Source organism: Prorops nasuta, unplaced genomic scaffold, assembly GCF_024137725.1.
Source record: "Prorops nasuta isolate Cenicafe-Biocafe unplaced genomic scaffold, Cenicafe_Pnas_1.2 PNAS00011, whole genome shotgun sequence".
Classification (NCBI taxonomy): Eukaryota; Metazoa; Arthropoda; class Insecta; order Hymenoptera; family Bethylidae; genus Prorops; species Prorops nasuta.
Window position 1 is genome coordinate 2,113,755 of NW_027116808.1, and position 20,734 is coordinate 2,134,488.

General features: G+C 34.6%; 4 protein-coding genes across 6 annotated transcripts; 3 read left to right on the plus strand and 1 right to left on the minus strand.

Moving 5' to 3' along the window:
• The first annotated feature begins 133 nt into the window (after positions 1–133).
• On the plus strand, positions 134–9,222 carry LOC136777268 (putative leucine-rich repeat-containing protein DDB_G0290503). The gene is made up of 17 exons (XM_066733436.1): positions 134–296; positions 1,228–1,756; positions 2,925–3,186; positions 3,438–3,772; positions 4,287–4,510; positions 4,629–4,891; positions 5,026–5,303; positions 5,425–5,543; positions 5,585–5,717; positions 6,276–6,537; positions 6,790–7,124; positions 7,279–7,336; positions 7,455–7,543; positions 7,661–7,884; positions 7,993–8,255; positions 8,582–8,871; positions 8,943–9,222. The coding sequence occupies exons 2-17, from the start codon at positions 1,668–1,670 to the stop codon at positions 9,121–9,123; spliced, it is 3,405 nt and encodes a 1,134-aa protein (XP_066589533.1). The 5' UTR covers positions 134–296; positions 1,228–1,667; the 3' UTR covers positions 9,124–9,222.
• Positions 9,181–10,424, minus strand: LOC136777269 (coiled-coil domain-containing protein 42 homolog). The gene is made up of 4 exons (XM_066733437.1): positions 10,306–10,424; positions 9,946–10,234; positions 9,633–9,872; positions 9,181–9,552 (listed from the first exon to the last, which is right to left on the minus strand). The coding sequence occupies exons 1-4, from the start codon at positions 10,422–10,424 to the stop codon at positions 9,181–9,183; spliced, it is 1,020 nt and encodes a 339-aa protein (XP_066589534.1).
• A 229-nt stretch (positions 10,425–10,653) lies between these two features.
• On the plus strand, positions 10,654–16,298 carry Kdm2 (Lysine demethylase 2). 3 transcript variants are annotated; one of them, XM_066733887.1, is made up of 8 exons: positions 10,654–10,773; positions 10,842–10,893; positions 11,003–11,282; positions 11,359–12,046; positions 12,107–12,458; positions 12,515–12,812; positions 12,902–13,197; positions 13,273–16,298. In XM_066733887.1, the coding sequence occupies exons 1-8, from the start codon at positions 10,763–10,765 to the stop codon at positions 14,293–14,295; spliced, it is 3,000 nt and encodes a 999-aa protein (XP_066589984.1). In that variant the 5' UTR covers positions 10,654–10,762; the 3' UTR covers positions 14,296–16,298. The 3 variants fall into 3 exon arrangements, with proteins under 3 accessions (XP_066589984.1, XP_066589985.1, XP_066589986.1); XM_066733888.1 differs by having other exon boundaries at positions 12,107–12,431; positions 13,273–16,293; XM_066733889.1 differs by lacking the exons at positions 10,654–10,773; positions 10,842–10,893 and having other exon boundaries at positions 11,003–11,106; positions 11,180–11,282; positions 13,273–16,295.
• Positions 16,299–16,397: 99 nt separating this feature from the next.
• IntS11 (integrator complex subunit 11) lies at positions 16,398–20,376 on the plus strand. The gene is made up of 3 exons (XM_066733893.1): positions 16,398–16,539; positions 16,640–18,138; positions 18,216–20,376. The coding sequence occupies exons 2-3, from the start codon at positions 16,642–16,644 to the stop codon at positions 18,504–18,506; spliced, it is 1,788 nt and encodes a 595-aa protein (XP_066589990.1). The 5' UTR covers positions 16,398–16,539; positions 16,640–16,641; the 3' UTR covers positions 18,507–20,376.
• The last annotated feature ends 358 nt before the right edge of the window (positions 20,377–20,734 follow it).

Genomic DNA, 20,734 nt, shown 5'->3' on the forward strand with positions numbered 1-20,734 from the left:
AGTGGAAAATAAATATTACGGAATACTGCTGCGCTCGCTCCTCTAACGATCGCTGCGCCCCTCTCTCTTTCCCACTGAAAGTAATTCCGCAGTAACTGTCCACTTTGCACACCAATAAACCTCCACCTCGACTCCACTCGACAGCCCTCCAGTCCCCTTTAAAAACTCCCCAGCACCTTTTTCATCAACGATCTATCGATCTTTCGATCCTACCACATATCCCATAACCCCACTTTCTTATATCCACAGTTTCAACCACTCAAGAACGGGTCATTGGCGTTAAAATGTAATCGAAGGTATGTAACCAAGGTAAATATTGAATCCAATCAATTGGAACTTGGCAAAAATATCGGTTATCGACTGATTTTTAAGTGCCTAAGTCGTGGCTTGAAAATGTTCGACGAGTTAATGTAGACTTTGGAGAATTTTTAGATTCTATAGAGGAAGGAGTGGGGGGAGTGTGCGAGAATTTTAGGCCTGTTTTAGCCAGCTGGCGTTGGACTAGCAAATGGGAATCATGGAAGGCATTCATTCCTGCAAGGAACGAGTGGCACGACGAGCCAGCAGAAATCGACCTGGCGACCTTCCTTCCCCTCCGCAAAGCAACTAGCACTAACCCACGCTAACCTGTACTAACCTCTGTTTCGCTTGGCGCGTCTTCCACCTCCACACTCATTCCCCCTCCACCTGGCTAACCCGGTCGAAAACCGCCACCTGACTCGATCTTTCCGAATCTACGAAACCCGCATATCGCCCACTACTTATCTCTCCGCAAAACATATTCCATTCGATCGATTACCCAGATACTCCAATATTCCATCAGGAATTTCTGCTTTGTTTACCTTAATATTTCGATTGATCTAGAAAGCATAATTTATTATATTTCACGATTTGAAAAGTAGCCCCAGACGAATGACATCATTTATTGTGTATCTTTGACGTAAGTCGTAAGATCAGACAGGTTAGGTTCACTCTCTGCTTAGTATATATGTATATATAAATTATTCTACTATTCTTTGTAATAATACATTTTTTGTCATTTCTGCTATGGATTTCCGCTTGCTGAAGCAGAAAAGTATTAGCTGTGGCTATTATTAATCGTTTGTATTGAAACGGATTGGACATTGTAATAATGGGATTCGTTTGAAAAGAATGAGATGTTTACCTACTTCTTCAATGCAATTAACGAATGAAAACTGATGCAAGAAACGACTGTTTGTGTTTTAGTTACGGCCCTGCAACGATGCCTGGCAACCGGAAGTATCAAGCAGGAACAGGGACTCGTACAGCTGTCGACCGTTGGGAGTAAATGTTTTCACGTGCTTTTTGGGGATACAGGACAGATCTTTTGTAACTTTAAGAACGAGTATTATGTTCATGAACGGAAAATACTCGTCCGATGACGTTTCCGCTCGTTTCTTTTTTATAAATAGTCATTAACACTGTCTAACCTTTCGAATCAACACGTTATTTCACTTTTCAGTCGATAAACCACATGCAGTTTTTTTACTTACCTAACCAATAAACTTCTGGTGAGTCGTCATCGAACCGGAAGTGGAGGATTCTAGTGAAAAGTGTTCGAAACAGTTGAGGCTTTTTTTAAAGGTGTGGAGAGGGGTGTTGAATGCTGAAGAATTGAAGCTGAATTGTAAAAATTGGAAATTAATATGGCATATAAAAGTCAGTCTATGCAAGACGAAGTAGAGATGGAGACAATTGCAGAGGCTGAATTGTCGAGACTTAAAAGACAATATAGGTGGGTAGAATTATAAGATGTCGGTAATGTTGGTAACTTGCAGCTGAGATTAAATTTGCTTGAATGGAACAGTAGTTTTAACACTTTTAAAAGAAGAGAGAGGGAGGGGCGATTATGACGGAAGTGGATATTAACGGAAAGGGAATATGACCGAAACAGATAATAATCGACTATTTATCGTCAACCACAAAGTATTAAGACGTCTTAAAGATATCCATCAGATGTTTTACTCTAAATGATATTAAGAGAGTATTCCATTTGATGTTTCCAACGCTATAAATATGTAAATTGTGTGATAAATATTATACAACTAGGGCATTGGAAATATATGTATATAGATATAGGTATAGAATACGCCGTAAGTAGGATTAAGTGAATGGTACTCGATGTTTTTTGTATCAGAATCAGTTGCAGAATTTACCTGGACCAATAATGGTGGGACACTGCTGTTTATCCTTGTAATTACACAGTCGTACTAGCAATTTAATACGGAATTAATTAAAAACCATCGTGCATTACTGTCTTCAAATATTGTTAAATAAAATTATAATTTACGAAATTCAATTTGAATAGCGTTTTTATAATATATAATAGTCATTGTGTAAACGCTGGTAATTATATCAGATGTCATGATTAGAGAAAGATTGCGCAAATATTATAGTAAAAGGAAACTCAAGGCTGTAACATTATTAACGAACGGTGGCTAGTTTCTTTAATCCATATTATTAAACTTGATGCTAAAGTATATATTATTTTCAATTGCAAATTATACTTACATAAAAAGAAAGATCAGAACTCTTTTCTTCCTTTGAGTCATCTAAATTTTGTATTGGCTTCATGATTTCCACAATATTTAACGAAATTTTAAATCACGCGTAATTTCAATGTTTAGGAAAGAAAGTAGCTTTAAATAAGTCTCCAAAATTTATTAAAATAAATTACAAAATCTCTCCAAATGTCTGTAGCAAAACGTTGTTATTAAGAAATATATCAAAATGGTCAGAAGTTAGTAACAAGACTTCAAGTGACATCTTTTGGAGCTGAATGCTAGCTAGCAAGCTATCAATCACTGAAACCTCTTAATATAATTTTTACATATTCTAAATTAAAAAAAAATTACTTTCTGTCATAATAATTTTCTTTTATTTTAATGCACATTACTATATAGGATAATGGAAAATGATAGAGCAGCTTATGCTGAGGACGCGAGGTTGCAACAGAGGAACCAGCAGAATATGATAAAACGTCTGGAATTCGAAAAAGCCGAGCTCCTGTTAGCTATTAAATCAGCGAAATCACCACTAAACGCAATGAAAGATGCAGAAATGGAAGAGAAGCTGCGATGTCTACTTGATAAAAGAAAAAAATATATAGAGATTATAAAGGACGAAAACAAGGAGATAGCTGATATAAACGACCAAATTAAAAAGGTCTCAGTATTCCTAAGATTCTCGCGGATTCTTAAACTCTTCTTTCCTGCTCGTTGCTGTTATTATTATTTTGCTTACTACCCGTGCAATTAAATCACCGCTCGAACGAGAGATTTTCAGTTATTTATTACAACTTTTCACTTTTCCAATCATTCAGTTTCCTTTCGCTGACTGCTTTCACCCTTTTGCAAAATTGGGCAAAAAAAATGACGTCTGTAAAATCAATGAAATAATGACGAATATTTTTTCAGACTTTCAAAGAGGTGGCAAAACTGAGGATGAAAGTCCAAACGGATGCACAAGCGAAGGAGGCAGCGTTAAAACAACAAAGATTGGTCAGCATTTTGGAGAACCGATTGGAAGTCATCACGAAACGCTTCAACGAAGTCGTGGCCAATAATGCTAAACTCAGAAACGAAATCGACGCTTTGCTGAAGGAGAGAACCCAGTTCAATTGCCTTTGGAACAAATTGTCCATTCAATTAAACATCGGCAAACAAATCATCAGTGATCTCATAGAACAGGCTACTGCAGCTTTTAATCAGAGAGACGAAGAGCTTAGTAAAATTTACACATTGAAAGAGAGGTAATGTAATATTTAAAAAACAAATTCATCATTTAAAATGTAAATTGTATCGTTTCAGATTGTTTTCTCGCACAAGCATTTTTGTCTGCACTTTTATTTCTGAATATGAAAAATTGAAGTAGCAATGGTTTTATTTACAATGAAGACTTTTTCCAATTGTGCATATTCATTCTATTCGAGTTTTACAGATTAGAAACTCGGTAGTTCAGTGATCAGAAGTTAATGAAGCGAAGGGTATCCGGCAATTATATACTTTTCGTTGCGTCATCAATCGCTCTATACTTTTATCGTTCCTCCATCGCTTTTGTTTTTGCACCAATGCTGAGGAATCCATACACAAAGTAAATCCATCGAGTCAGGCTAAAAATCGAATATTTCCATAAGTTACTCATATGCTTAACAAATTCCACTAACGAATAGTACCAATTACATATTAGTGTAACTGTATAACAAGATTAATTAAGATCCTCTAATCACTTTTGTAACTCATCAATTTTTAAATCCATTTTTCCAGAGGACTAAGGGACTTGAAAGGACACGCTTTGGAAATGTGCGAGCTACAACGAACCTTGAATAACGAGATGAAGCTGCAAGAATTTCTTGGTGTCAAGGGTCAGTACAGAGAAATGGGAGACTTGAACGCTAAGAAGGAAGCTGAGAGACGGGCCAAATACGAAGAGAAGCAAAATCAAATAGCCACATACATCAAAATCTTAAAGCAGATAAAAGAATTCTCTGGTAAAAGCTGTCTTGTTGTTTGTATATATAGAGGACAAAATATAGCTGTATCAATTTACTGTACAGAATTTTCAATTGATCCTATGAGATTTTTGACTAAGAGATTGATGGTTTTTAGGCGAAAAGGATATCGACAAACTGACCGTGCACTTCACAAAGCAAGAGGAAGAGAATTTTGCACTATTCAATTACGTCAATGAGCTTAATGACGAGCTGGAAAGCCTGCAGTCGAAAGTTAGCGAACTCAGAGCGTCCATTGACGAGGCTCGAGCCGCAAATGCTAACCGCAGCAAGGAGAAGACCGAAACCTTGGAAAAACTGGAGCAGCAACTCCAGGAACAGACGAGACTAGCTGACGAGGCCGAGCTCGATCTCAGCAAGGTAGTTCCGACGTTATTTAATCAACATCAGCAAAATCCCACATAGTTGATTGGGCAAGAATATAAACGCTACACTGACCATTTAATTCTCTTCCTTGTTTCTTTCAAACGCGTTAACTTTTTGTAACCTTTTAGAAAAATGACTACATGGACAGATTATTGAAAAGGATAGAGACGCTCTTCAGGACGTTGAGATGTGACAGCACTCCGATATTGGATCTTCTGGGTGACGAGATCAGCGTGACGACGAGTAACGTAATGTTGTACCTTGGAGTAATCGAAAAGCAAATTGTCGATACGTTTGGAAAAACTTTCTGGGTGGATAAAGCTAGCAAATCGAAGCAACTCAGATTGGACGTGGATAATAGGACTGAATTGAAAGTCCCTTTTGTTACTCGTGTCGTCCCTTCTTAGCCTTTTCCTCTCTGAGATTCCTTACTATTTTCATTCACTCCTTTTTCTTTATTTAACTCTATTAAATTCCTAGTTGACTGACAGAAGAAGAGATGATAATTGTAGCGGATGAACTAGAAGTTCACTGAGCAAAGACAGTTGCTGGAAACTTGACTTAGAGATGTTATGTGGCTATGCCAAAATTTTATGCAATATATCCAAGTGTCAACCGCCAACTGCTGGAAGAATCAATCATTCGCGTATTGGAAGCTAACAACTTAACTAATGAAACTTAAAACAGTTCTGTTTGTATCCACAATAGTTCTAGAGTTTAATCTAAAATCCGCGCATTCCGGAAGCATGCTGTTTAGCACTATGAACGCCACTGCACATGGAAAATCGCGTATTATATTAATTTATAAGCCTTACATTTTGTATTAGAAAGAATACAAAATAATTCATGGAAATCGTAGCAGATTTCTTTTTTATTCATTTAAACTAACTTTAATCTTTCATTAAACGTATAAAATCTAAATCAATTTCTTTTTTTTAATATCCATTCTAATTTACATCTAAAATGTTAACTTCACATTTCTTAAAAATTAGGTAGTTGTATATTAGGATTGTGGAAACTTATACAGTGACACAAATAAGTGAGAATGTGTAACTGTATAAATAAACAAAAAAAGTCTAGTAAAAATGACAGAATTTCGGATAGTTAACGCTGATATTATAGTATAGATATTTATCACTCACTACCATCACTACACGTAGCGCCTCAGTGTATGTCTTCATATAGTAAATAATGAAGATTATCGATGGGACTTCGATAATCCACAATACTGTCTTTATATAAATCAATAACTTTCATTTTAAAATAAATAAATTTTTATGTCATGTGAGAATTTCCATTAAATGAACAAAGTTAATTTTATTAAACTTCTGGGGAATTAAATTTCGTTCATTTGAATATATTTTCTATCATAAAATAGAATAATGCAGAACGATAAAGTAGCCCCCGCCAATGAGCCAAGATTGAAGCTATTGAATCAGCAAAAGATGATTAAAAGGTTAGAATTTGAAAAAGCCGAGCTTCTGTTGGCTATTAAATCGGCGAAATCACCACTGAATGCGACGAAAGACGCGGATATGGAAGAGAAGCTGCGATGTCGACTCGCGGAAAGAAAAAAATTTATAGAGATACTAAACGAAGAAAAGAAGCAGGTGGCGGAATTGGATGAACAAATTAAAAAGGTTCGAGGATCGCTTAGATTTTCATGGATTCTTATTCTTACGCTCTTCTTGTCTACTCGTTATTATTATCATTATTTTGCTTACTGTCCGTGCAATTAAATCACTGCTCGAAGGAGAGATTTTCAGTCGTTTATTGAAACTTTTCCAATGATTCAGTTTCCTTTCGCTGACTGCTTTCACCGTTTTGCAAAATCGAATGAAGGAATGACGTTTGTAAAGTCATCGAGATAATGATTAGTAATATTCTTTCAGACTTTCAAAGAGGTGGCGAAGCTGAGGATGAAAGTTCAAGATGATGCGCGAGCGACGGAGGCAGCATTGAAGCAACAAAAATCTGTGAATATTTTGGAGACAAGACTAGAGGCCATCACGAAACGCTTCCACGAAGTCGTGGCCACTAATGCCAATTACAGAGATGAAATAGACGCTTTACTGAAGGAGAGAGCTCAGTTTAATTCCATTTGGAGCAAATTGTCCACTCAATTAAACGCCGGAAAACAAATTATCAATGATCTCATCGAACAAGCCACAGTAGCTTTCAATCAGAGGGACGAGGAAATTAGTAAAATTTATAGCTTGAAGGAAAGGTAACTGACTCTATTTAGTAAAAATATTATCACTTGAAACAATATTATCTTTTATATGATACAAAGTATTTTTTTTTTTTATTTCTCATAGAAAAATGGAATGAGGTGTTTGTTCTATTAACGACTCGAGACAGTTTCTAATTGTGGATTTTAGTCCTGTTGGAGCTTTTCAGAGTCGAAACTCGACAATTCAACGATTGGGAATTAATGAGGCAATCAATATCTGATAATTCTACTTTCTAATTTATCATCGATTGCACTGGAGTACTTTTCCTGTTTCTGTTTTGAATTTTATTATTGTCTACGAGATGCTTAATAATTGCTTCATAGCTGGGCTGGAATTTGTGGGGATCAATGCTGATGAATCCCTACACAGAGCAAATCCATCGAATCCGATTAAATTCGATGGAGAGTCGAATGTCTCTATAAGTCTGCTCTTATATATGTTTACAATTTACAAACGAGCGTACTCGCATGATGGAATTAATTAAGAGTTTTCGTTCTTGAATTTAACATTGTTCATTTTTCATTTTCAGAGGTCGAAGAGACTTGAAGAGTCACACTTTGGAAATGCGCGAACTACAGCGAACATTGAATAATGAGATGAAGCTGCAAGAATTTCTTGGTGTCAAGGGTCAGTACAGGGAGATGTCAGACTTGAACGCAAAGAAAGAAGCCGATAGACGAGCTACGATCGAGGAGAAGAAAAATAAAATAGCAACCTACACTCATATTTTGAAGCAGATAAAAGAATTTGCTGGTAAAAAGTTTCACCTGGTTTTTAGGGAAATCATTTATTCGACTGATGAATTTTTTAAAGTTTTAAATTGATCGTGTGGAATGTTTGACTAAAGACGACGATTTACAGGCGAAAAGGATATAGACAAGCTGACCATGCATTTTATCAAGCAAGAAGAAGAAAATTTCGCACTGTTCAATTATGTCAATGATCTGAATGAAGAATTGGAAAGCTTGCAGTCGAAAGTTAACGAACTTAGAGCTGCCATCGACGAAGCTCGAGTGGCAAATGCAAGTCGCCAGAAAGAGCAGACCGAAAGCTTGGAAAAATTGGAGCAACAACTAGATGAACAAACGAGACTAGCTGACGAAGCTGAGCTGGATCTCAGCGAGGTAATTCTGTTATTGTTTATAATCTACAGTAGCTAGATTCTACATGGACAGCATGGACTATGATCGACAAAACAATATTATTTGAAAACCGATTTCAATTTCAATAATGGACTTTGAATCATCAGAGAAGTATCTTTCAAATAAAGGAACGAAATTTTCAAATAACATTGTTTCTGAAAATCTAGATTTCAGGTTCTATTGATATATGTGTAATTTTGGTATTTATCTTCCAATTAAGACCATTGTCAATCGTTGATAATACAGTGACAATCTGCAATTCTCTTCCTTGTTTTTTCTTTATACCTTAACTTTTTGTAACCTTTCAGAAAAATGACTACATTGAGAGATTGCTGAAGGGGATCGAGGCCCTTTTCAGAACTTTGAAATGTGACACAACTCAAATACCGGAAAATCTTGGCGACGAGCCGAATGTGACGGCGGAGAACGTAATGCAATACCTTGGAATAATTGAAAAACAAATTGTAGATATGTTCAACAAAGTTTACTGGGCTGACAAGGCCAGTAAATCTAAGCATCTCAGGTTGGACGAGGAAAACAGGCCCGAATTGACAGTTCCTTCCATTACTCGTGTCGTCCCTACTCAGCCTTGCTCTCTGTAAGATTTGTTAATTTCCATTTACTCCTTTTTATTCCTCTTTTCAATTTTTAATCCTATTAAATTCACAGTTGCGTGGAAAAAGAAGAGATGTTAATAGTAACGGATGGTCTAGAAGTTCCATTAAGCAAAGTCGACGCTGCTGGAAAATTGGACGAGAGATTCGAAGTGGATTATGCAGAAATTTTGCACAACGTATCAAAATGTCAGCTTCCAGCTGCCAGAAGAATCATTCAAAAACGCTATCAATAAAAGTACTGAAGTGTCCAAATGTTTATTTTTCTGATTTATTCTCATCGTGGAATAGTATTAAATACAAATTGACTTTTCTTGAAAATAATAATTCTCGTCGTTCTGTTCGATTCGCTCATCCACAAATTTGGTGATTTTTACCAAATCACGAATCGTCAGTTTAATGAAAAGCAATTGCTGCTCTATGTCGTCTCGGTTGATTTTCATTGCTATTCCTTTTCTTCTGCACATTTGTTGATAAATATTCCAGCAGCACATTCTCACTCTGATCAATTCCAAATTTTTTTCCGATACGAGTGATTTGCTCCTTGCAACGATCCCTTCCCACTTCAAAGCATCCTCCTTTGCTGCATCGTGACGACCTTGAAGCTCCGCCAATTTGTTGTTCAATCCCATCAGCATTTGTGATTTCATCTCTCCCATAAGATGCTGCGATTCGATAGCAATTGTCGATTAATTAGTGTATTTTATTAAATAATTTAATATATTTTATATGTTTAAATACGTACCATTTCCGTACCGGTTTCTTCTAACGTACGGAGAAGCTGATTCTGTCGATCTGCTAGGACCTTCCTGGCGTCTATAAGCGTCTCGTAACGATTAAAAATATCATTTATTGATTGGAAATTTTCCGTCTCGTTCGCCACCTTTTCCATATAATCCTGATACTTTTTATAATCTCCTACAGAAATTTTCATTTTTTTTAAGACTTCTCTCGTTCGATCCAATTTGTTGTGTAAATTTTCAATCTGGGCAAAAAGATTGTTTTGTTAAAATCATTAAATATGCTTTAATGTTATTTTATCAGTTTTTATCCTTTACCTCCTTTTTTAGCTCCTTTTGACTCTTTCGCTCTTCTCGAATTTTAAACTCAGCTCGTTTTCGCTTATCGACGTTACTTTTAACAAATTTATTAAATTTTATAAAGGATTCTCTAAGCAATAATTGATTTTTTCTAATTTCATCCCATCTTTCATCCATCTCTCGTCGTCTGATCTTCTCCTGGTCCCTTCTTTCATTTAGCTCCCGCGTAGTTTTCTCCAACTCCTGCTGAGCCTTTATCAGCAAAAATCCTGGGTCTTTGTTCAGCTCATCCCATTGTGGATATTTCCTTAAAACGAATAATAAATATCAATAATAGGTTTAAAAATAGAAATCTTATTGTTGCCTAATCAGTTTTACTTGATTTTCTTTGCCTCTTGCTTGGACACATAATATTCCCGTAAGGCTGTTAAAGAACCTTCATTTTGTAAAATCATTCTTCTAACAAGATTTTTTGGAATCATCTCTGTTGAATTCATTGTTAATGGAGGTTGAAGAGATTAAGTCACAAATGCAATAAAATGTTTAGCAATAATAAAAATTTCTTCCCACAACCCCACTGGCCACAAATACACAAACACACTTCAGCATCGATCAAACAATTTGAAATCAGCGCTGTTTGTTGACCTAACCTAACTAAAACATTCCCTATATGAGATTTTCCACTAGATTCCAGGTTAGATTGTTAGAACTGGAAGCCAAATAAGCAAAATGGCGACCTCGTTTCGCTGTGCAAGAATTACTAACGGAAGACTAAGCATGAATTGTCCTTTCCTTAGTGTGACATGTAAATAAATAACGAGTGACTGTTCATTCAATGATCATTTGGTACGATTACGTTTTAAGTACACTTTTGTGACAAGTATTTCATGATTTATCTGATACGTTTCTGACAGTGTGTATGCAATGGCGGATGACTCTACATCCTTACCCAGAAGGCGTCAATTGGTAAACAAACCTCCTAAACCTATATTTTCATATAAAAATATAACTTTTTTTCATTATAATGAAAGAAATTGTTTTTTCTAATATTATGTTGCATGAAATTATTTTTCAGCGTGAGAGGACTAAAAAATTGTATACTGATGACTGGGCTATTGGAGATGAAGAAATTGAGGGCCGTAGAACTTTCCAACTGGATGAAAAGATTGAATGCGAGAGGTATAACCTGAACAATTTCACTGGCCTTTTTCGAGAAATGAATGGAAATGAGTTGAGTCTCACTTATCTTCAGAAACACGGTCTTGGTATACCTTTGCTTTTTAGAGACAAAAGTGGGTTAGGATTACGAGTCCCTAGCTCAAATTTTACTGTAAATGATGTAAGGACTTGTGTGGGTAAGTTGAAGTTCTATTTTTTATATTTGGAAATGTTTTTATTTTTATTTTCTCTAAGTTTATCTATTGATATTAGGATCTAAAAGAATGCTGGATGTAATGGATGTAAATACTCAAAAAAATGAAGATATGACGATGAAAGAATGGCAAAAATATTATGAAGACCCCAACAAGGATCGTCTGTTAAATGTTATTTCTTTGGAATTTAGTCACACCAAGCTAGAAAACTATGTACAATCTCCAGCTTTGGTCAGGCAAGTTGATTGGGTTGATGTGGTATGGCCTAGACATTTAAAAGAAGCTCAAGTTGAAGCTACAAATTTGCTGGAAGACATGATGTATCCAAAAGTACAAAAATATTGTTTAATGTCAGTGAAAGGCTGCTATACTGATTTCCATGTTGATTTTGGAGGTACCAGTGTCTGGTATCATATTCTAAGGGGTGGTAAAATTTTTTGGCTTATTCCACCAACAGAAAAAAACTTGGCATTGTATCAAGAATGGGTATTGAGTGGAAAGCAATCAGATGTATTTTTTGGAGATATGGTTGATAGGTGTGGCAGGATCAGTTTAACTGCAGGTATGACTCTGTTCATACCAACTGGCTGGATACACGCAGTATATACTCCTCAAGACTCTCTTGTCTTTGGTGGTAATTTTCTTCACAGTTTTGGTATTGAGAAGCAACTCAAAGTTGCCCAAGTAGAAGAACATACAAAAGTGCCACAGAAATTTCGGTATCCTTTCTTTACAGAAATGTTGTGGTGAGTCAGAATATCAGTTATTTGAATGTCAAAAATCATTCTAAATTATTGATTTTTCAGGTATGTATTAGAGAGATATGTACACGTTCTTCTGGGAAGAAGTCACTTAGAAATTTCTGAATCTCAGCGGCAACATTTAGTTCCACAGCATCATCAGCATGTACATTTGACTCCATTTGAATTGCATGGTCTGAAAGCCATAGTAATGTATTTGCATTCGTTACCATCGACAAAAAAAAACGTGCCAGAGTTGATACGAGATCCGGTAGCCCTAATTCATGATGTCAGATGTTTAGTCGAACAACACCGGCATGATAGCCCGGATGCGGCTGTGACGGGGAATGCCGTTTTACCTTCGCCACCAGCTTTAACGATTGCGGAACGGGTACATAAGTCCCCAAAACCATCAAATGTAATTTTATTTCAAATCTATCTTCATTTTAATTAATTATATTTATTGCTCTGCAGGAGCGTTTGCGGGTAACCAAGAAAACTTTTGTTAAGATACAACGTCAGCATTCTCAGGAAAAAGTCGAAAGAGCTTTTCCCAGAAGAAGAAGAACCAGATGCAAGAAATGCGAAGCCTGTACAAGAACGGACTGTGGCGAATGCATGTATTGCCAAGACATGGTTAAATTTGGTGGAAGTGGACGAGCTAAGCAAACATGCTTAATGAGACAATGCTTAAGGCCTATGTTACCCGTTACTGCTGCTTGTAAAGTATGTAGATTGGATGGTTGGGGTCAAACACCCGCACCATTAATGGGTAAATAAATTAGATTTTAGAACCTCTTTTTTTTGTCAATTTTAATTCTTTGCGATTTGCGTTGTAAGGTACATTTTTTTCTCCCCCAGGAAAACCTATACCAGTGGCAGCTTCTCGCCTGGTGGAATGTTCTATATGCTTTGATATAGTTCATCCAGAATGCATAGGACTTGAATTCCAAAGGATTACGATAAGTGATGATTTACCTAATAGTTGGGAGTGTCCAAAGTGCTGTGAGAGTGGTCGAAATTTAGAAATTAAACCACGTCAACCAAAGGCTCGTGTTAGAAAGCTCTCAGTATCCAGTGCTGCCTCCTCGGTACCCACAACTGACTCTGAAGGAGCTACAACACCCAGTAAGAGATCCAGACCTGATCCCAGCGAAGTAAGTATACTAGTTGTAAACTTTCATTTTAAATGTAAAAGGATTGAATATTTAATCAATTGGATTCATTGCTAGGCTTGGAATGATCGGGAACCGGCGGAAGGTGAACAAAAAACTGCTCTTCGAACACAATTGGCGGTGCAGTTAACTGGCTCGAGCAGCAAATCGTTGAAAAGGCCACATGTTGTTGTGAGACCAATTCCAGTATCACCGATCCAAAGACCAGGATCAGATTTCAACGGACAATCCTTGGCTTATGATAAAACTGCGATTCTGGCGGTCTTTAGATATTTGAATGTTAAGGATTTAGCGAATTGTGCCTTGGTATGTCGTACCTGGGCTAGATACAGCATAGACCCTGAATTATGGAGAAAGCTGGATATGTCACATTCGCATTTAACCGCATCACACTTAACCGGTATCACCAGAAGACAACCAGAGAATCTTTCATTGGACTGGACAAACGTAACAAAGAGACAGCTAGCGTGGCTGCTTGGTAGATTGCCGCAGCTCAGGACCCTATCGCTTCAGGGCTGCAACTGGGCCGGTGTTTGTGCCTTGAGGACCTGTAGCTGTCCACCTCTTGTCACACTTGATTTAAGTCACGTTTCTGGTCTGAATGATTTAAGTCTCAGAGAAGTTTTAAGTCCGCCAACTGACTCAAGACCGGGTTTGATCGACAAAACTTCTAGACTAAAGCATTTGAAAAACTTGTCCCTGGCTGGATGCGACATCACCGACGTAGCTTTAAGATACATAACTCAACATTTGCCTCACTTGGAAACTTTAGACTTATCCTCTTGTGGGAGAGTCACTGACGCAGGTGTGGCTCAATTAGCAACACCGCCAGCCCAAGCAGTATCTAATCTGATCTCACTGAACCTAGCAAATTGTAGACTTCTTACAGAAACCACCCTTGATCATTTAACCAAGTGCAAAGTCCTTAAACGATTGGACTTAAGGCATACGACTCAAGTTTCCACACAATCAGTCATCAAATTTGCAGCAAAGAGTGTTCACAACCTTCACGTGACAGACGTTAAACTGGTCGAAGAGAAAAAAATTAAAACAGAGATCAAAGTCAAAGTAGAAGCGTGAATCGTGCCAATGGACCTCTAGTGCAATCCGCTTTGAGTAATTGTAGTAGTCGAACATGGCGATAAGTATTACTGAATCCGCAAATAGCTTCGACTATACGCAAAAATTAAAGCCATTGTTAGATATAGTTTCGGTAGTTCTCCGATTTATCGATACGATTTTAATGTGCAATCACCGCAGGATTTACTATTTATTCGGGTTATCGGATAGAAAAAATGTTTTTCTTTTTGCTTTAATTTTTTTTCGTGCAATCGTAATCACAGTTCGATCCGAGCAATCCTTCCTGCATGAGATACTTAAAGCAGTACTCTACAAATCATCGAGCGAATGTACAGTATTTTGTTTTTTCTCTTACAAAAGAGATCAAATCGAGCAAATCAATCAGATTATCTAATGAAGAATATAAAAGCATGGTAAAAAAGGTGTTACGTAATTTCAAAGAAGCACCGTTTTGTGACAATTATATTTATTTGTACTGGTACGCGATAAAACATTTGTCCATTATGTATCATTTAATTATGTAAATGTATAAGCTTGCTAAGATATTTTATTATATGCATTGAACTTTCACAATATGTTCTAAGCATCCTACATCTTAAGCGACTATTTTAATTGCTGACCTATCTGTTTTATGAAAAGATTAATGCAGATAAATGCTTTAATGATAAAGCGGACAAACGAGTCTATTTTTTTTTTTTTTTTTACTTTATTTTGTTATTAATATTGTCCGGTTTACCTATTAGCGGATAAAACAAAAAAACGAAATAAATGAGCTACGATTTTACTTAGGTAACTTGTAAAATAATTTCATCTATATAAATTTGATTGTGTATATACGGGTTTATTGTATAAACATGAACAACGTATATATTGCTTGTGAACGGAATATTTATTACTTTCAATGGCACGGATCTTCTATAAACCTTTTATTACATTTACTAGTGTATAGAATAAAACTACTACATAGTTTATTCTCTCTCTTTCTTTTTTTTTTAGATAAAAGGGAAAACTTCAATTTTAGAATGCTCGTTCTGTTTTTAACGAATCTTATTCGAAAACGTCATCTTTTTATAAGTATGCTTATTAGAGATGCAAAAATTATATTGATAATATACCACATTATATATTAACGTGTAATACATCAATGTTAATTTCCCAATCATCAAATACACTTCCGGATTTTTTGTGTATTAGGTAACCAAAGCTTCTTTCTTGAACAAATAAAACATTAAGGGCCGATTGTTTAATATACTTTTATGATAATTTCATTTAATTGTAGAAATTATGAAGATGTAATTTAAATAGAATTTATTGTTACATATACTCGAAATTTGAAAAAAACTATCTCCATTTAGGCAACTCCTTTTTAGTATTGTTGCTTTTTACCTGCAGGCTTAATACTAGTTAATATTTTTTGCGAGGTTAAGCTTAATAAGTTATTATGAGAATTATGAGTGACAATTATGATGATTGTTTATAATTTTATTCGACGGAAAAGTCCAATCCAAGAAGTCTGATTGGAGTACACTGGAGGCATCTGGTCTGTGGAGGGAGAGGTTCACCCAGTTTCACCTAATTAACTATATGTGGCACACACTACACTGCCTGCTTCATAATGATATGCCGAGGTTTATGCCAAATTTTATCGAGATATATTAATCTATTACTTTCTTTGTTACGTACTTTCATATGGTATATAAACTAACATTCGATCGTGCGTGGTTCCAATAATGCTCGCAAATTACATACAAACGTATTGTACCCTTAGTGTATTCTTTAGTTTTCTCTTATCAATTCCTATCTGGTAATACGTTTTTACCAGAATTCCAGTGAACATAAAATAAAAACAGAATTCTCCCACACATGTAGCTATTATAGCTTACCGTATCTGTGAGTAACAACTTGGACTTCGTTTCATACGAACAAGCTACATGTGTGGATTGTGCCTGCGTTTATACTCTGACACATATATGTATGTACAATGTCATATATACGTATTACGATCTGCTTGAAAGTATGTAAGTATGGGAATTTTATCCCCCCACTGTAACTCCTGGTCCAAAACTGTTCATAAATGTAGGTTTGTAGACAGTATGGCGGCCGGCGGGGAGACAGAATCGCAGAAGTCATCAGAAATGATTATTATGCTGTTTTAATAATATCCTACTAATAATAGGAGCGCTTCATCTAGCATAACATCCAAATGTTTGGTTATAACTGTTATTACTAATATAATCATCGCAAGTAAATATATTAATATTAGTTGACACTATTCTGTATTAGAGTATTTAGTATATTTATAATTGCCTTTCTAATATAATCATATTATTATCCAAACTACCAGAAATGCCAGACATTAAAGTTACTCCACTTGGGGCTGGTCAGGATGTTGGAAGAAGCTGTATACTTGTAACCATGGGTGGCAAAAATATCATGTTAGATTGTGGAATGCATATGGGATTTAATGATGAAAGAAGATTTCCAGATTTCTCATATATTGTGCCAGAAGGACCAGCTACAAACTATATTGATTGTGTTATAATCTCACATTTTCATCTTGATCATTGTGGTGCCTTACCATATTTTACTGAAATGGTGGGATATACAGGCCCAATATATATGACTCATCCTACAAAAGCAATAGCTCCAATATTACTTGAAGATATGAGAAAAGTAGCAGTTGAGCGTAAAGGTGAAAGTAATTTTTTTACATCGCAAATGATTAAAGACTGTATGAAGAAAGTTATTGCAGTAACTCTTCATCAATCAGTAATGGTTGATTCTGAACTAGAGATAAAAGCATATTATGCAGGACATGTTTTGGGTGCAGCAATGTTTTGGATACGTGTTGGATCTCAGTCGATAGTGTATACAGGAGATTATAATATGACACCGGATCGACATTTGGGTGCTGCGTGGATAGATAAATGTAGGCCAGATCTTCTAATATCTGAGTCAACATATGCAACAACAATTAGGGACTCAAAACGGTGTAGAGAAAGAGACTTTTTGAAAAAAGTTCATGAGTGCATAGACAGAGGAGGTAAAGTTTTAATTCCAGTATTTGCACTGGGTCGTGCGCAAGAACTTTGTATATTGTTAGAAACTTATTGGGAAAGGATGAATTTGAAAGCACCAGTTTATTTTGCTCTAGGCTTAACTGAAAAAGCTAATAATTATTATAAAATGTTTATTACTTGGACAAACCAAAAAATTAAAAAAACCTTTGTACAGCGTAATATGTTTGATTTTAAACATATTAAGCCATTTGACAAAGCATACATTGATAATCCAGGAGCAATGGTAGTTTTTGCTACGCCTGGCATGTTACATGCTGGATTATCATTGCAGATTTTCAAGAAATGGGCTCCGAATGAAGCCAATATGGTCATTATGCCTGGTTTTTGTGTACAAGGTACTGTTGGTCATAAAGTGTTGAATGGTTCCAGAAGAATTGAATTTGAAAACCGTCAAATAGTAGAGATCAAAATGGCTGTAGAATATATGTCCTTTTCTGCTCATGCTGATGCAAAAGGCATAATGCAACTAATACAATATTGTGAACCAAAAAATGTCATGCTAGTTCATGGTGAATTTGCTAAAATGGAATTTTTGAAAGACAAAATTAAACAAGAATTTGGAACTCCTTGTTATAATCCTGCCAATGGAGAGACATGTGTAATAACAACAATGTCTAAAGTTCCAGTCGATGCATCCTTGGCAATGCTAAAAGCAGAGGCTAAAAAGTACTCTGCTTTACCGCCGGATCCAAAAAGGAGAAGATTACTTCATAGCGTTTTAATGCTTAGAGAAGATGGTGTATGCTTGGTTGACGCAGATGAAGTAAAATTTTGTGCTTTTATTTTAACTTATTAAAAATTACAATAAAATTAATAATGTTTTTTTTTTTAATTTGCTAGGTAGCCAAAGCAGCGGGGATAACGAAGCACGTAGTAAGATTTACTTCGACTGTACAAGTTAGAGATCCTGGACCAGCGCAGTCGACCACCTTAAAGCTCTTGCAGCCTTTAAAGGAAAGATTATCAGGTTGGACGGTTCAATTAACGGATGGCTCAATCTCGGTAGAATCAGTTTTAGTTAAAGTAGAAGGAAGTGAAGATGATCAGAAAAGCGTTTACGTTTCATGGACTAATCAAGACGAAGATCTTGGAAGTTATATACTAGGCTTTCTACAGACTATGTTGAATTAAGTCGAGTCATACAATTTTTCCATTTAAATAACATTTTGTATCATTTGTCTCAAATCTGTGATTTTAATAATAAATAAATTGCGTAGTTATAGCTACACAGCCGAAGATTGATTCGTGTGTAGTTTGGATAAGTTCACTGTATTTTAACTTGAAAATTGATATAATACAATATATCTGACTCACATACGGTTCAATTTTTTGCAGCTTACTACTATAAGCTCTGAATATTTACATTGTTAAGTTTAATTTTACCATTGTTAATAGAAATTTTACGGGTGAAAAGTATCATATTTTTCTATTATATAAACTCAAAATGTAAACGAAAACCCGTATGTATATCAGCATAAATAATTAATTTACTACTAAAATGATAAACAGATTATAGTAATTAGCTCAAAGTAAAAAAGAAGTACAAATATGCTTAAATAATTTTTTGAATATTGACAGAAATTTTTTTAAAGAAAATTATACAATTAAGTAACAGTGTTACTTGCAGGGTATAAAAAAGAATAAGGTGTTATAAATGATATTAATATGAATATTTTTATATTAACATATATATTTGAAGTAAAAATAGCTTTCTGCAATTTTGAAGTATCTCTGAAATTTAATTTTCGACGCCGTTTTACTTTGCAGGTTTATAATCGTATCAAATAATTGTATAATAGCAAGATCTAACTATGCGTAATGTTATTAACACTCTATACAACTTTTAAGCTTGGCATAGTGTCACCAAAATACTCTATAACAATTTTTGTCTCGAATGTAATTTAATAAAGTTAACAGTTCTTTTACTATGCATGTTATATATCTTTTATTTGTATACTTTTTGCTTATATTACAGTTTTAATAAGAGTATTCTTGCTATTACAATATTAATAAAAATATAAACAATAAATATCTGTTTTCAACCATATAACTTTATTTTTACTTATTGTGTTTCATGCTCCATTCATTAAAGTGACAAAAAAAGCAATCTCAATTTCTATGAACCATAACAAGCGTAAATAATATTAAAAATATTCATTATTCCGACATAAATTTAACTGAAATTGCAATATCAACAGCGTTGAAAAAAACAATATTATTACAAAAACATGTTTCTACGTCGACATTACTAATTGCTATTTTATAATGACTAATGTCAATCGTCCTCACCAATGATTTGATATTTATATAAAGGTAAAAAGAAACAGAAATTCGAAAAAAGCCCGTCTACTGAATTTCTTTAAGTTAAATTGATCTACGATATTAGCAAAGACGACAGTGCTGTAAAAACATTAGTAATTATAAAGCAATAACTTATTATAAAATACCAACATGTATATAGCTGTATATAAAAGCATTATTTTATTTGTTTGCCCATGCAGTTAAATAATTCAGTGTTTCTATGAAATAACAAAATTTAACTAAAACTATTTTTACCATTTCATTACACCTCTAAATACATCATCATAAGTACAATATGTGATCAAAAAGTTAATATTGCTTAACATTTTTTTTTAAATTAATATAATTAAAATGACCATGTGTAACGACATGATGTTATATAACATAATGTCTATTATTGAATTATATAAAAAAGAAAAGAAACGTTATATTCAGTTTTGATAATAAAAATCAAAATAATACATTTTAGAAAGATTATAAAAAAAAAATGTAATATGTAAGCTTTGATCAACCTAAAGAAGAGTATTTAATATTTCTCTTTCAAAATATAATATATAACAAAAAATATTTTCATCATTTGTTAATACAAATTTTTGTTCAAATATTCATATATTAAAGTAAAGTACAAGTTAAAAAAATTAGAACATGCTTGATTAAACATCAACATTTTTATTTATTGATATGAAGTTCATTTCCTTTTGGTATGAATAACCATATATATTTCTATATAATATTACATATTAATTTTGTTTATCAGCTTTTAACAAAAACGGTTTAGCTCCTGATATTAAATAATCTACTGAATATATATACTGGAAATTATTTTATAGATAAAATCAAATAAGAATCTTGCTTATTTATTGCACAATAAGTTTTTGACGATCCTGAGTTTGTATACAAATGCTTTAACAATATGAAATTTATCTAAAAATAACTTGGTATTATCACGATTGCCCTTGTTTATAATATTATACCTACATTACCACGCATCTATCCCACCATTATATTTTTATTACTAAAATAAAACAGAAATTTTATAAACAGATACCATCTTTATA